General features: G+C 50.0%; 1 protein-coding gene across 1 annotated transcript in view; it reads right to left on the bottom strand.

Annotated features, from left to right (window-relative positions):
• Positions 1-2,116: 2,116 nt before the first annotated feature.
• Positions 2,117-14,396, bottom strand: part of ankrd2 (ankyrin repeat domain 2 (stretch responsive muscle)) — a 52,019-nt gene continuing 39,739 nt past the window's right edge. The window contains exon 9 of the mRNA XM_070874942.1: positions 2,117-2,938. Within this exon, the coding sequence (XP_070731043.1) occupies positions 2,864-2,938 (75 nt within the window). The 3' untranslated portion in view covers positions 2,117-2,863. The remainder of the gene's footprint in view (positions 2,939-14,396) is intronic.

Here is a 14,396-nt window from a genome sequence, read left to right as displayed (position 1 = left end):
TCCCCCACACCTCCAGCAGGAGTTAAAGTTTCCATTGTTGGGAACAAAGGGTCTATGGCCAGAAATTCCGCGCTGACTGTCCCTTTGACTGCTCTTAAGTACCCTATTAGTGGGTGTCAATGGCCCCCATCCCGGGCCGCATTGTCCACTGTGATTGCGTGAATGTCCGTTCAACCTGCCATTGTCTCTGTTAGAGGTCCTGCTCTGGGGTCTATTGCTGCCTGGTAAATGTTGGACTGCCCCTGCCTGCCTGCGGAGCTCTGAGTAGCATTGATGATGTTGACTTCCTGATCCATCGCCGTGTTAGAGGTAGAATTGCACGCATAAATCATTTTCTTCTCTTCCTCCCCCGCCATGAAAGTTTGAGCTAACCACGCTGCCGCTTCCAAGGTCAAGTCCTTGGTCTCAATTAGCTTGCGAAAAATTCCCACATGACCGATACCCTCGATAAAGACGTCCCTTAGCATCTCCCCCTGCAGGCGTCTGTGAACTTACAGAGGCTGGCCAAACGCCGGAGGTCCGCTACAAAGACCGGTATGCTCTGTCCTTCACGACGTCGGTGGGTGTAGAATCTGTGTCGAGCCATGTGTATGCTGCTCGACAGTTTGAGGTGCTCCCCGATTAATTTGCTAAGCTCTTCAAAGGTTTTGTCTGACGGCTTTTCGGGTGCCAGTAAGTCCTTCATGAGCGCATAAGTCTTTGGCCCGCAGCTGGTCAGGAGATGAGCCCGTCGCTTGTCCACCGCTGCATCCCCCAGCCAGTCTTTAGTAACGAAGCTTTGCTGAAGCCTCTCGAGAAAATCGTCCCAGTCTTCCCCAACACAGTACCGTTCCTCTGTGCTACCGGTGGCCATTCTTGTGGGTCGTGAATTCCCGTTTCTCGTCGCCAATGTAAAGTCCTTACTGTACAGCATGAAACCACACGAGGCACATTCCAGGGACAAGGCCACTCTGTGACCTTAACTCTTTATTACAGGACTCCAGAAGTGATGACCCTGCGTGGGGCCTCCCTTTATATACCTGTGTGATCAGGTAAGGAGTGTCTCCCACAATTTCACCCCCTGTGGTCAAGGTGTGCATCTAAGTTGAGTGTATACAGTAATACAGGTGTTACATTGTAGTTACAAACATGACACCTTTATTCCCTTATTATTCAAAAATCTGTCTATCTCCACCTTAAATATATTCAATGACCCAGCCTCCACAGCTCTCTGGGGCAGAGAATTCCACAGAATTACGACCCTCTGAGAGAAGAAATTCCTCCTCATCTCCGTTGTAAATGGGCGACCCCTTATTCTGAAACTGTGCCCCCTAGTTCTAGATTCCCCCACGAGGGGAAACATCCTCTCTGCATCCACGCATCTGCATCTATAATCATTGCCTTTGTGTAAGATTTAATTTTAGTTATACAAATAAAAGTCTTCATGGTTAATCGGACACTGTTTGTGTGTGTCTATAATTTCCGGAGTCACGAACACTGTGACGTAGGGTAAAGGCAAGCTCCCTTTTACCTGCAGGTGTGCCTATTCCGGACAAGCAATGGGTTTGATGGCCCGAATGACCATTTCTCATTCAACGTATTTCTACATGTTCTCTTATCCCCAAACCTCTTTTCAATAAATCCGCACTGCTAAATAGTCCTGAAATTAGTGTGTGTGGGGGGGAGGAAACTGACCAACCAAATAAAATCTATGTTTTTAATGCAGAAAGCAATACGCCACATTTACTTAACTGGACACACATTATGAATACCAACACTGAAAATACAGGAACAAGCATCCCGACACTCACAGGGACACAGTGACAGGAGGGGGCCATTCAGCCCCTTGAATCTCTTCCACCATTCAATGAGATCTTGGCTGGTCTGTACCTCAGCTGCATTGATCCACCAATGTTCCACATCCCTCCATACCCCTACCCAACACAAGTTCTATCGATCTCGGGCTTGAAAGCTCCCATTGAAGCCCCCCCCCCCCCCCACCGCCAGCATCCTCAGCCTTTTGGGAAAATGAATTCCAGATGTTCCCCCACCCATCGCGCGGAGTTCACCCCAAAACAGCCAGGCTTTAATTTTAAGATTGTGCCCTCTAGTTCTGGATTCCCTCCCCCACCCCCCACCAGAGGAAATAGCTTCTCCCCTACACCTAATCTACCAAATCATTTGAAACACCTCAATTAGATCATAGCTAAAGCTGCTAAACTCATGGGAATAGAAGCCAAGTTTATGCAACCTGGCCTCATAATTTAATGGAGTTAAATTTTTAAGGGAGTCGAGGGTTGTGGTGAGCGGGCAGGGAAGCGGAGTTGAGTCCATGATCAGATCAGCCATGATCTTATTGAATGGCGGAGCAGGCTCAAGGGGCCAAATGGTCGACTCCTGCTCCTATTTCTTATGTTCTTATGTAACTCTTTAAGCCACTGGTGAATTGGCTTCTCACCCACCACTGCTTGCTGACGTCTACTCATCGAAACACACACAGCATCATTGCTCGCGATGTTGCAACCACCCATCCACTACGGGTGTATAATTATATATATTTTTTTTAATTATTATTAATTATGCTGAACTTGCTTTTTGAATATGTTTTTGCTTTTTGAATTTGCTTTTGCTAAGCCCCCACCCTTTCCAAAAAACACCTCAATGTCAGTCAGCGTTGAATAAATGTCTGGTCAACTTGGCTTTTGACCGACATTGGTCTCCATGTCGGGCGAGTGTCTGACACAAAACCGCTTGTTACGTACGCTCTGCGGCCAGTGATGAAAACAAAAGACAAAACGTGACCCAAGTATCTGGCTAAACAGTCCCAAAAATATTTCCAGTCATCCTCGAGGCTCATCCTGTTTTCCGATGCGATGGCTAGCTGCTAATTTCCGCAGACCAGCGCGTCTTTGGTTTCCAGCTGCCACTGCTGTACCAGGTCAATTGGAGTCTTTCCCTCCTAAATTAAAGATAAAACAGAGGTCAGAAAGCCTGAGGGCAATGGAGAGAACTTGTATTTGTCTGTCACCTAGGCGCATCCTCAAAGCGTCTCAAAACGCTTTACAGTCGATGATTCACTTTTCAAACGGAGCCACTGTTTTTATGTAGGCTATCATGGCAGCCAATTTGCATAGAGCGACCTTTGACACTCTGACCTCCAACCTTTCACACTCTGACCTCCAATGTATTTGCTTCATGGGTTCTTTGCTGAAGAATTCATAGCAACACATTGCTATTAAGAACTAGTTGGTTTATCAACAAAGGTTTAACAATCACCTGAGCACCTCGAGTCTCATCACCAAGAGCATGCAGGCAGCGGAAAGAGCGTGCGGCAAACTGTCCCACCCACCCTTTCCTTCAACGACTATGTGTCCCACCTGTGACAGGGACTGTGGCTCTCATATTGGACTGTTCAGCCACCTAAAGACTCATTTTTAGAGTGGAAGCAAGTCTTCCTCGATTCCGAGGGACTGCCTATGATGATGAACAATCACACTCCACATTACAGGTTCATCCACTAAGCTCACAACTGCAAACCTCATTGTGGATGACCTCGACCCAACTGACGGGTTTTATTGAGCCTTGTGAACATCACGTTGTTATGTATGTAACTATGTAATACTTGCCACCAGAGGGCGCGACTGTTGGAGTCCTAATGGTCACCTGCACACACATGCAGGGCCAGTATAAATGGTTGGCATATTGTTTAGGCACTCTGGAGTTGTAATAAAGAAGACTAAGGTCACACTAAGTTTAGCTCACAGTACTCAGCCTCATGGAGTTTTTCTACACACAACAATTGGCGACGAGTAACAGAATACGAACCTTCACACAACCATGGCTGCTGTTGGAATATTAGAGAGATTGGTAGAGGATGATGATTGGGAAGCCTTCGTCGAGCATCTCGACCAGTACTTCGTGGCCAACGAGCTGGAGGGAGACACTAATGCGGCCAAGCGCAGGGCGGTTCTCCTCACCTTCTGTGGGCCTAAAATATACGGCCTCATCAAGAATCTGCTCGCACCGACAAAACCAACGGAGAAGGAATATACAGAGTTGTGCACGCTGGTTCGGGACCACCTCAAGCCGAAGGAGAGTATCCTCATGGCCAGGTATCGTTTTTACAAACATCATCGCTCCGAGACACCTCGCGGGACCTTGCGATTTTGAAGCTGCGTTGGGGCAAATGCTGCGGGACTTTTTTATGCTGGCTGCCGAAACCCTAGACCTGAGCAGGGCCATCGCGATTGCCCAGGCATGCACGGCCACGGACGATAACACCAAACAGATATCTTCTCAACATCGAAGCTCACCGGCAAGTACTGTGCAGAAAATGACGTCGCTAGCAGGCTGAACTGCATTGGCAGGGCCTATATGTCTGCGGCTGCAAGACCTGTGATGACTCAGAGTCCGCCATCGGGGGTGAATGTGAATCCATTAGCACCGTGTTGGCGCTGCGGGGGTAATCATCGGGCCCATCAATGTCAATTCAAGCACTACGTGTGCAAAGGCTGCGTAATGATGGGGCACCTCCAGCGAATGTGCAAACATGCTGCGACACACCACGTGGCAGAGGATGATCGATCCGGCACGGATCACACAGCACAGGCAACTCAACCCGAGGAAGAAGTGTATGGGGTACATACCTTCACCACCAAGAGCCCTCCTATAATGCTGAAAGTCAAATTAATGGAGTTCCAGTATCCATGGAGTTGGACACGGGTGCGAATCAGTCAATAATGAGCCAGAAGGCTTTCGAGAAATTGTGGGGCAATAAAGCACAAAGGCCCAAACTGAGCCCGATTAATGCAAAGCTGCATACCTACACCAAAGAGCTCATACCTGTCATTAGAAGTGCGGCAGTGAAGGTATCATATGATGGAACTGTGCATGACCTATCATTGTGGATTGTTCCAGGCAATGGCCCAACGCAGTTCGGCAGAAGCTGGCTAGAAAAGATTAGATGCAATTGGAACGACATCAAAGCACTATCTTCATTGACGCCTCGTGTGCTCAAGTGCTGAGCAAGTTTCCCTTGCTATTTGAACCAGGCATCGGCAACTTCACAGGCGCCATGGTACAGATCCATCTAGGGCCCGATACACGGCCCGTCCATCACAAGGCTCGGGCGGTTCCGTACATGATGAGGAAGAAAGTCGAGATCGAACTGGACAGGCTCCATGCGAAGGAATCATATCGCCAGTCGAGTTCAACGAGTGGGTCAGTCCAATTGTTCTGGTGTTGAAAAGCGATGGCACGGTCAGAATCTGCGGAGACTACAAGGTAACGATCAACCGAGTCTCACTACAGGACCAGTACCTGCTGCCCAAAGCGGATGATCTGTTCGCAACGTTAGCGCGGGGAAGTCGTTCACCAAGTTGGACCTAACCTCCACCTACATGACACAGGAGCTGGCTGAATCTTCGAAAAGACTGAAGTGCATCAACACACACAAAGGGCTGTTTATATACCATAGGTGCCCTTTTGAGATTCACTCGGCTGCAGCCATTTTTCAGAGAAACGTTGACAGTTTGCTGAAATCTGTTCCGCGCACCGTTATGTTTCAGACGACATCCCGATCACTAGTCGTGACACCATCGAACATCCATACAACCTGGAAGAGGTTCTAAGTCGCCTAGACAGAGTGGGACTCAGGCTGAAATAGCTCCAAGTATGTTTTCCAGGCGCCAGAAGTCGAATTTTGAGGGAGAAAGATTGCAGCAGACGGCATCAGGCTCACGGACTCAAAGGCAGAGGCCATTAAGAATGCACCCAGACCACAGAATGTGACGGGTCTCCTCAACTATTTTGGTAACTTTCTACCCAGGTTGAGCATGTTGTTAGAGCCTTTGCACATGTTGCTACATAAGGGTGACAACTGGGTTGGGCAAACCTTAAGACACAGCCTTTGAGAAGGCCAGGAACCTGCTATGTTCAAATAAGTTACTTGCACACTATGATCCATGTAAACGTTTAGTGCTAGCTTGTGATGTCTTATCGTACGGGGTCAGCTGTGTGTTACAGCAAGCCAATGTATCGGGCAACCTCCAACTGGTTGCATACGCATCTAGACGTCTGTCTAAGGCTGAGAGAGCCTATATTATGGTCGAGAAAGAGGCGTTAGCATGTGTATATGGGGTTAAGAAAATGCACCCATACCTATTTGGATTTCGGTTTGAGCTTGAAACTGACCACAAGCCGCTCATTTCGCTGTTTTCAGAGAGCAAAGGTATAAATACCAATGCTTTGCCCCGCATCCAAAGATGGGCACTAACATCCGCTTATGACTATGTTATCCGCCATAGACCAGGCACTGAAAACAGCCGATGCTCTCAGCCGGCTACCATTACCCACCACTGGGGTTGAAATGGTGCAGCCCGCAGACTTGCTACTGGTCATGGATGCTTTTGAGAGCGAGGAGTCACCCGTCACAGCTCGCCAGATCAGGACCTGGACCAGCCAGGATCCTGTGCTATCATTAGTAAAGAGTTGCATCCTAAATGGGAACTGGTTGGCCGTTCCCGGGGAAATGCAAGATGAAATTAAGCCATTTCACCATCGGAAAGATGAAATGTCCATCCAGTCGGATTGTCTCTTATGGGGTAATTGTGTGGTTTTGCCAAAAAAAGGCAGGGAAACCTTTATACACGACCAATACAATACCCACCCAGGCATTATCATGATGAAGGCAATTGCCAGGTCGCATGTTTGGTGGCCCGGCATTGACTCAGACTTGGAGTCATGCATGCATTAGTGCAACACTTGCTCGTAACTGAGCAATGCACCAAGGAAGGCTCCACTGAGTCTGTGGTCAAAGCCCTCCAAACTGTGGTCCAGGATCCATGTAGATTTTGCCAGCTGCTTTCTAGGAAAGATGTTTTTAGTAGTTGTGGACGCTTACTCCAAATGGATTGAATGCATAATCATGTCATCCAGCACGTCCACAGCCACCATTGAAAGCCACCCATGGCTTGCCCAACGTCCTTGTCAGCAACAACGGATCGTGTTTCACCAGCTCGGAATTCAATGAGTTTATGACCCGCAATGGCATCAAGCATGTCAGGTCTGTTCTGTTTAAGCCCGCGCCTAACGGTCAAGCAGAGCGGGCAGTCCAAACAATCAAGCAGTGCATGAAACGTGTGATGGACGGCTCCCTGCAGACCCGCTTGTCTCGCATTCTGCTCAGTTATCGGACGCAACCCCATTCTCTGACCAGGATTCCCCTGGAGGTCCTGCTGCAGCGGTACAGGGTATTGGTGAGGCCGCACCTGGAGTACTGCGTGCAGTTTTGGTCACCTTACTTAAGGAAGGATATACTAGGGGGTACAGAGACGATTCACTAGGCTGATTCCGGAGATGAGGGGGTTACCTTATGATGATAGATTGAGTAGACTGGGTCTTTACTCGTTGGAGTTCAGAAGGATGAGGGGTGATCTTATAGAAACATTTAAAATAATGAAAGGGATAGACAAGATAGAGGCAGAGAGGTTGTTTCCACTGGTCGGGGAGACTAGAACTAGGGGGCACAGCCTCAAAATACGGGGGAGCCAATTTAAAACCGAGTTGAGAAGGAATTTCTTCTCCCAGAGGGTTGTGAATCTGTGGAATTCTCTGCCCAAGGAAGCAGTTGAGGCTAGCTCATTGAATGTATTCAAATCACAGATAGATAGATTTTTAACCAATAAGGGAATTAAGGGTTACGGGGAGCGGGCGGGTAAGTGGAGCTGAGTCCACGGCCAGATCAGCCATGATCTTGTTGAATGGCGGAGCAGGCTCGAGGGGCTAGATGGCCTACTCCTGTTCCTAATTCTTATGTTCTTATTCTTATTAATGAAGAGAGCCCTCAAAACCAGGCTCTCCCTAGTCTACCCACATCTTAATGATCACGTGGAAAGCCGATGACACTGGCAGAACATGTAACACGATCGCGCGGCTGTTTCATGTGACATTGATGTTAACGACCCTGTGTTTGTCCTGAATTACGTTCATGGTCCCAAGTGGGTTGCTGGCACTGTTTTGGCCAAGGAAGGAAATAGGGTGTTTATAATCAAACTGTTAAATGGCCAAACGTGCAGAAAGCATTTAGATCAGACCAAATTGCGATTTACTGACAACCAGGAATGACTTGAAGAGGACATCACCATCGACGATCCACCAACACACACCCAACCAGCAATCGACCTCGCTGTCAATCACGAGGATGAACCCACCGTTCCTGACAGTCTGGTCAGACCAGCCGCCGTGCAGTGCAGCAATGGTCCGGCTAACTCACACACACCATGGTTTGAACTTAGACTGAGCCAGCGGCAGTTGGTGAGAGGGGAGCGACCTGTCAAAAGCCCAGCGGGAGATCGAGAGCCAGCGGCAGTAGGTGAGAGGGGAGTGACCTGTCAAAAGCCCAGCGGGAGATCGAGAGCCAGCGGCAGTTGGTGAGAGGGGAGCGACCTGTCAAAAGCCCAGCGGGAGATCGAGAGCCGGCGGCAGTTGGTGAGAGGGGAGCGACCTGTCAAAAGCCCAGCGGGAGATCGAGAGCCGGCGGCAGTTGGTGAGAGGGGAGCGACCTGTCAAAAGCCCAGCGGGAGATCGAGAGCCAGCGGCAGTTGGTGAGAGGGGAGCGACCTGTCAAAAGCCCAGCGGGAGATCGAGAGCCAGCGGCAGTTGGTGAGAGGGGAGCGACCTATCAAAAGCCCAGCGGGAGATCGAGAGCCAGCGGCAGTTGGTGAGAGGGGAGCGACCTATAAAAGGCCCAGTGGGAGATCGAGAGCCAGCAGCAGTTGGTGAGAGGGGAGCGGCCTATAAAAGGCCCAGCGGGAGATCGAGAGCCAGCAGCAGTTGGTGAGAGGGGAGCGGCCTATAAAAGGCCCAGCGGGAGATCGAGAGCCAGCAGCAGTTGGTGAGAGGGGAGCGGCCTATAAAAGGCCCAGCGGGAGATCGAGAGCCAGCGGCAGTTGGTGAGAGGGGAGCGACCTATAAAAGGCCCAGCGGGAGATCGAGAGCCAGCGGCAGTTGGTGAGAGGGGAGCGGCCTATAAAAGGCCCAGCGGGAGATCGAGAGCCAGCGGCAGTTGGTGAGAGGGGAGCGACCTATCAAAAGCCCAGCGGGAGATCGAGAGCCAGCGGCAGTTGGTGAGAGGGGAGCGACCTATAAAAGGCCCAGTGGGAGATCGAGAGCCAGCAGCAGTTGGTGAGAGGGGAGCGGCCTATAAAAGGCCCAGCGGGAGATCGAGAGCCAGCAGCAGTTGGTGAGAGGGGAGCGGCCTATAAAAGACCCAGCGGGAGATCGAGAGCCAGCAGCAGTTGGTGAGAGGGGAGCGGCCTATAAAAGGCCCAGCGGGAGATCGAGAGCCAGCAGCAGTTGGTGAGAGGGGAGCGGCCTATAAAAGGCCCAGCGGGAGATCGAGAGCCAGCGGCAGTTGGTGAGAGGGGAGCGACCTATAAAAGGCCCAGTGGGAGATCGAGAGCCAGCAGCAGTTGGTGAGAGGGGAGCGGCCTATAAAAGGCCCAGCGGGAGATCGAGAGCCAGCAGCAGTTGGTGAGAGGGGAGCGGCCTATAAAAGGCCCAGCGGGAGATCGAGAGCCAGCAGCAGTTGGTGAGAGGGGAGCGGCCTATAAAAGGCCCAGCGGGAGATCGAGAGCCAGCGGCAGTTGGTGAGAGGGGAGCGACCTATAAAAGGCCCAGCGGGAGATCGAGAGCCAGCAGCAGTTGGTGAGAGGGGAGCGGCCTATAAAAGGCCCAGCGGGAGATCGAGAGCCAGCAGCAGTTGGTGAGAGGGGAGCGGCCTATAAAAGGCCCAGCGGGAGATCGAGAGCCAGCGGCAGTTGGTGAGAGGGGAGCGACCTATAAAAGGCCCAGCGGGAGATCGAGAGCCAGCGGCAGTTGGTGAGAGGGGAGCGGCCTATAAAAGGCCCAGCGGGAGATCGAGAGCCAGCGGCAGTTGGTGAGAGGGGAGCGACCTATCAAAAGCCCAGCGGGAGATCGAGAGCCAGCGGCAGTTGGTGAGAGGGGAGCGACCTATAAAAGGCCCAGTGGGAGATCGAGAGCCAGCAGCAGTTGGTGAGAGGGGAGCGGCCTATAAAAGGCCCAGCGGGAGATCGAGAGCCAGCAGCAGTTGGTGAGAGGGGAGCGGCCTATAAAAGACCCAGCGGGAGATCGAGAGCCAGCAGCAGTTGGTGAGAGGGGAGCGGCCTATAAAAGGCCCAGCGGGAGATCGAGAGCCAGCAGCAGTTGGTGAGAGGGGAGCGGCCTATAAAAGGCCCAGCGGGAGATCGAGAGCCAGCAGCAGTTGGTGAGAGGGGAGCGGCCTATAAAAGGCCCAGCGGGAGATCGAGAGCCAGCAGCAGTTGGTGAGAGGGGAGCGGCCTATAAAAGGCCCAGCGGGAGATCGAGAGCCAGCAGCAGTTGGTGAGAGGGGAGCGGCCTATAAAAGGCCCAGCGGGAGATCGAGAGCCAGCAGCAGTTGGTGAGAGGGGAGCGGCCTATAAAAGGCCCAGCGGGAGATCGAGAGCCAGCAGCAGTTGGTGAGAGGGGAGCGGCCTATAAAAGGCTTACCGGTGCAGCTACAGCGGGAGAGAAAGCAAAATAGAAGTAGAAAGTAATCAAAAAGTGACGTCACAGCCAATGTGGTAAGTGATTGGCTGGTGATTGGTGAGTAGCTTTTCTTTTCTTTTTTATATCAGTAAGTGAACTGCAACATTGTTATTACCAATTTAAGTGTATCTAAGGTTAAGGCATGGCAGGAGAGCTCGGTCACGTGATATGCTCCTCCTGTACCATGTGGGAACTCGGGGACACTTCCGGTGTCCCTGGGCGCTACGTGTGTGGGAAGTGTATCCGCCTCGAGCTCTTGACGGTCCGCGTTGCGGAATTGGAGCTGAGGGTGGATTCACTCTGGAGCATCCACGATGCTGAGAATGACGTGAGTATCACGTGTAGTGAGTTGGTCTTACCGCAGGAGAAGGGTCCACAGCCAGATAGGGAATGGAAGACCAGCAGGAAGAGCAGTGCAAGAAAGATAGTGCAGGGGTCCCCTGTGGTCATCCCCCTGCAAAACAGATACACTGCTTTGAGTACTGTTGGGGAGGATGACTCATCAGGGGAGGGCAGCAGCAGCCAAGTTCATGGCACCGTAGGTGGCTCTGCTGCAAAGGAGGGCAGGAAAAAGATTGGGAGCGCGATAGTGATAGGGGATTCGATGGTGAGGGGAATAGATAGGCGTTTCTGCGGACGCAACCGAGACTCCAGGATCTTATGTTGCCTCCCTGGTGCAAGGGTCAAGGATGTCTCGGAGCGGGTGCAGGACATTCTGAAATGGGAGGGAGAACAGCCAGTTGTCGTGGTGCACATTGGTACCAACGACATAGGTAAAAAAAGGGATGAGGTCCTACGAAAAGAATTTAAGGAGCTAGGAGCTAAATTAAAAAGTAGGACCTCAAAAGTAGTAATCTCGGGATTGCTACCAGTGCCACGTGTTAGTCAGAGTAGGAATCGCAGGATAGCGTACATGAATACATGGCTTGAGCAGTGGTGCAGCAGGGAGGGATTCAAATTCTTGGGGCATTGGAACCGGTTCTGGGGGAGGTGGAACCAGTACAAACCGGACGGTCTGCACCTGGGCAGGTCCGGAACCAATGTCCTAGGGGGAGTGTTTGCTAGTGCTGTTGGGGAGGAGTTAAACTAATATTGCAGGGGGATGGGAACCTATGCAGGGAGACAGAGGGAGACAAAAATGAGGCAAAAGCAAAAGACAGAAAGGAGATGAGGAAAAGTGGAGGGCAGAGAAACCCAAGGCAAAGAACAAAAAGGGCCACTGTACAGCAAAATTCTAGAAGGACAAAGGGTGTTAAAAAAGCAAGCCTGAAGGCTTTGTGTCTTAATGCAAGGAGTATCCGCAATAAGGTGGATGAATTAACTGTGCAAATAGATGTTAACAAATATGATGTGATTGGGATTACGGAGACGTGGCTCCAGGATGATCAGGGCTGGGAACTCAACATCCAGGGGTATTCAACATTCAGGAAGGATAGAATAAAAGGAAAAGGAGGTGGGGTAGCATTGCTGGTTAAAGAGGAGATTAATGCAATAGTTAGGAAAGACATTAGCTTGGATGATGTGGAATCTATATGGGTAGAGCTGCAGAACACTAAAGGGCAAAAATCGTTAGTGGGAGTTGTGTACAGACCTCCAAACAGTAGTAGTGATGTTGGGGAGGGCATCAAACAGGAAATTAGGAGTGCATGCAATAAAGGTGCAGCAGTTATAATGGGTGACTTTAATATGCACATAGATTGGGCTAGCCAAACTGGAAGCAATACGGTGGAGGAGGATTTCCTGGAATGCATAAGGGATGGTTTTCTAGACCAATATGTCGAGGAACCAACTAGGGGGGAGGCCATCTTAGACTGGGTGTTGTGTAATGAGAGAGGATTAATTAGCAATCTCATTGTGCGAGGCCCCTTGGGGAAGAGTGACCATAATATGGTGGAATTCAGCATTAGGATGGAGAATGAAACAGTTAATTCAGAGACCATGGTCCAGAACTTAAAGAAGGGTAACTTTGAAGGTATGAGGCATGAATTGGCTAAGATAGATTGGCTAATGATACTTAAGGGGTTGACTGTGGATGGGCAATGGCAGACATTTAGAGACCGCATGGATGAATTACAACAATTGTACATTCCTGTCTGGCGTAAAAATAAAAAAGGGAAGGTGGCTCAACCGTGGCTATCTAGGGAAATCAGGGATAGTATTAAAGCCAAGGAAATGGCATACAAATTGGCCAGAAATAGCAGCGAACCTGGGGACTGGGAGAAATTTAGAACTCAGCAGAGGAGGACAAAGGGTTTGATTAGGGCAGGGAAAATGGAGTACGAGAAGAAGCTTGCAGGGAAAATTAAGGCGGATTGCAAAAGTTTCTATAGGTATGTAAAGAGAAAAAGGTTAGTAAAGACAAACGTAGGTCCCCTGCAGTCAGAATCAGGGGAAGTCATAACGGGGAACAAAGAAATGGCAGACCAATTGAACAAGTACTTTGGTTCAGTATTCACTAAGGAGGACACAAACAACCTTCCGGATATAAAAGTGGTCAGAGGGTCTATTAAGGAGGAGGAACTGAGGGAAATCTTTATTAGTCGGGAAATTGTGTTGGGGAAATTGATGGGATTGAAGGCCGATAAATCCCCAGGGCCTGATGGACTGCATCCCAGAGTACTTAAGGAGGTGGCCTTGGAAATAGCGGATGCATTGACAGTCATTTTCCAACATTCCATTGACTCTGGATCAGTTCCTATCGAGTGGAGGGTAGCCAATGTAACCCCACTTTTTAAAAAAGGAGGGAGAGAGAAAGCAGGGAATTATAGACCGGTCAGCCTGACCTCAGTAGTGGGTAAAATGATGGAATCAATTATTAAGGATGTCATAGCAGCGCATTTGGAAAATGGTGACATGATAGGTCCAAGTCAGCATGGATTTGTGAAAGGGAGATCATGCTTGACAAATCTTCTGGAATTTTTTGAGGATGTTTCCAATAAAGTGGACAAAGGAGTACCAGTTGATGTGGTATATTTGGACTTTCAGAAGACTTTCGACAAGGTCCCGCACAGGAGATTAATGTGCAAAGTTAAAGCACATGGGATTGGGGGTAGTGTGCTGACGTGGATTGAGAACTGGTTGTCAGACAGGAAACAAAGAGTAGGAGTAAATGGGTACTTTTCGGAATGGCAGGCAGTGACTAGTGGGGTACCGCAGGGTTCTGTGCTGGGGCCCCAGCTGTTTACATTGTACATTAATGATTTAGACGAGGGGATTAAATGTAGTATCTCCAAATTTGCGGATGACACTAAGTTGGGTGGCAGTGTGAGCTGCGAGGAGGATGCTATGAGGCTACAGAGTGACTTGGATAGGTTAGGTGAGTGGGCAAATGCGTGGCAGATGAAGTATAATGTGGATAAATGTGAGGTTATCCACTTTGGTGGTAAAAACAGAGAGACAGACTATTATCTGAATGGTGACAGATTAGGAAAAGGGAAGGTGCAACGAGACCTGGGTGTCATGGTACATCAGTCATTGAAGGTTGGCATGCAGGTACAGCAGGCGGTTAAGAAAGCAAATGGCATGTTGGCCTTCATAGCGAGGGGATTTGAGTACAGTGGCAGGGAGGTGTTGCTACAGTTGTACAGGGCCTTGGTGAGGCCACACCTGGAGTATTGTGTCCAGTTTTGGTCTCCTAACTTGAGGAAGGACATTCTTGCTATTGAGGGAGTGCAGCGAAGATTCACCAGACTGATTCCCGGGATGGTGGGACTGACCTATCAAGAAAGACTGGATCAACTGGGCTTGTATTCACTGGAGTTCAGAAGAGTGAGAGGGGACCTCATAGAAACATTTAAAATTCTGACGGGTTTGGACAGGTTGGATGCAGG

The sequence above is a fragment of the Pristiophorus japonicus genome, chromosome 3 (assembly GCF_044704955.1).
Source record: "Pristiophorus japonicus isolate sPriJap1 chromosome 3, sPriJap1.hap1, whole genome shotgun sequence".
Lineage (NCBI taxonomy): Eukaryota > Metazoa > Chordata > Chondrichthyes > Pristiophoridae > Pristiophorus > Pristiophorus japonicus.
The sequence above is the reverse complement of the archived record's forward strand: the minus strand, read 5'-3'. Positions and strand labels throughout refer to the sequence as shown.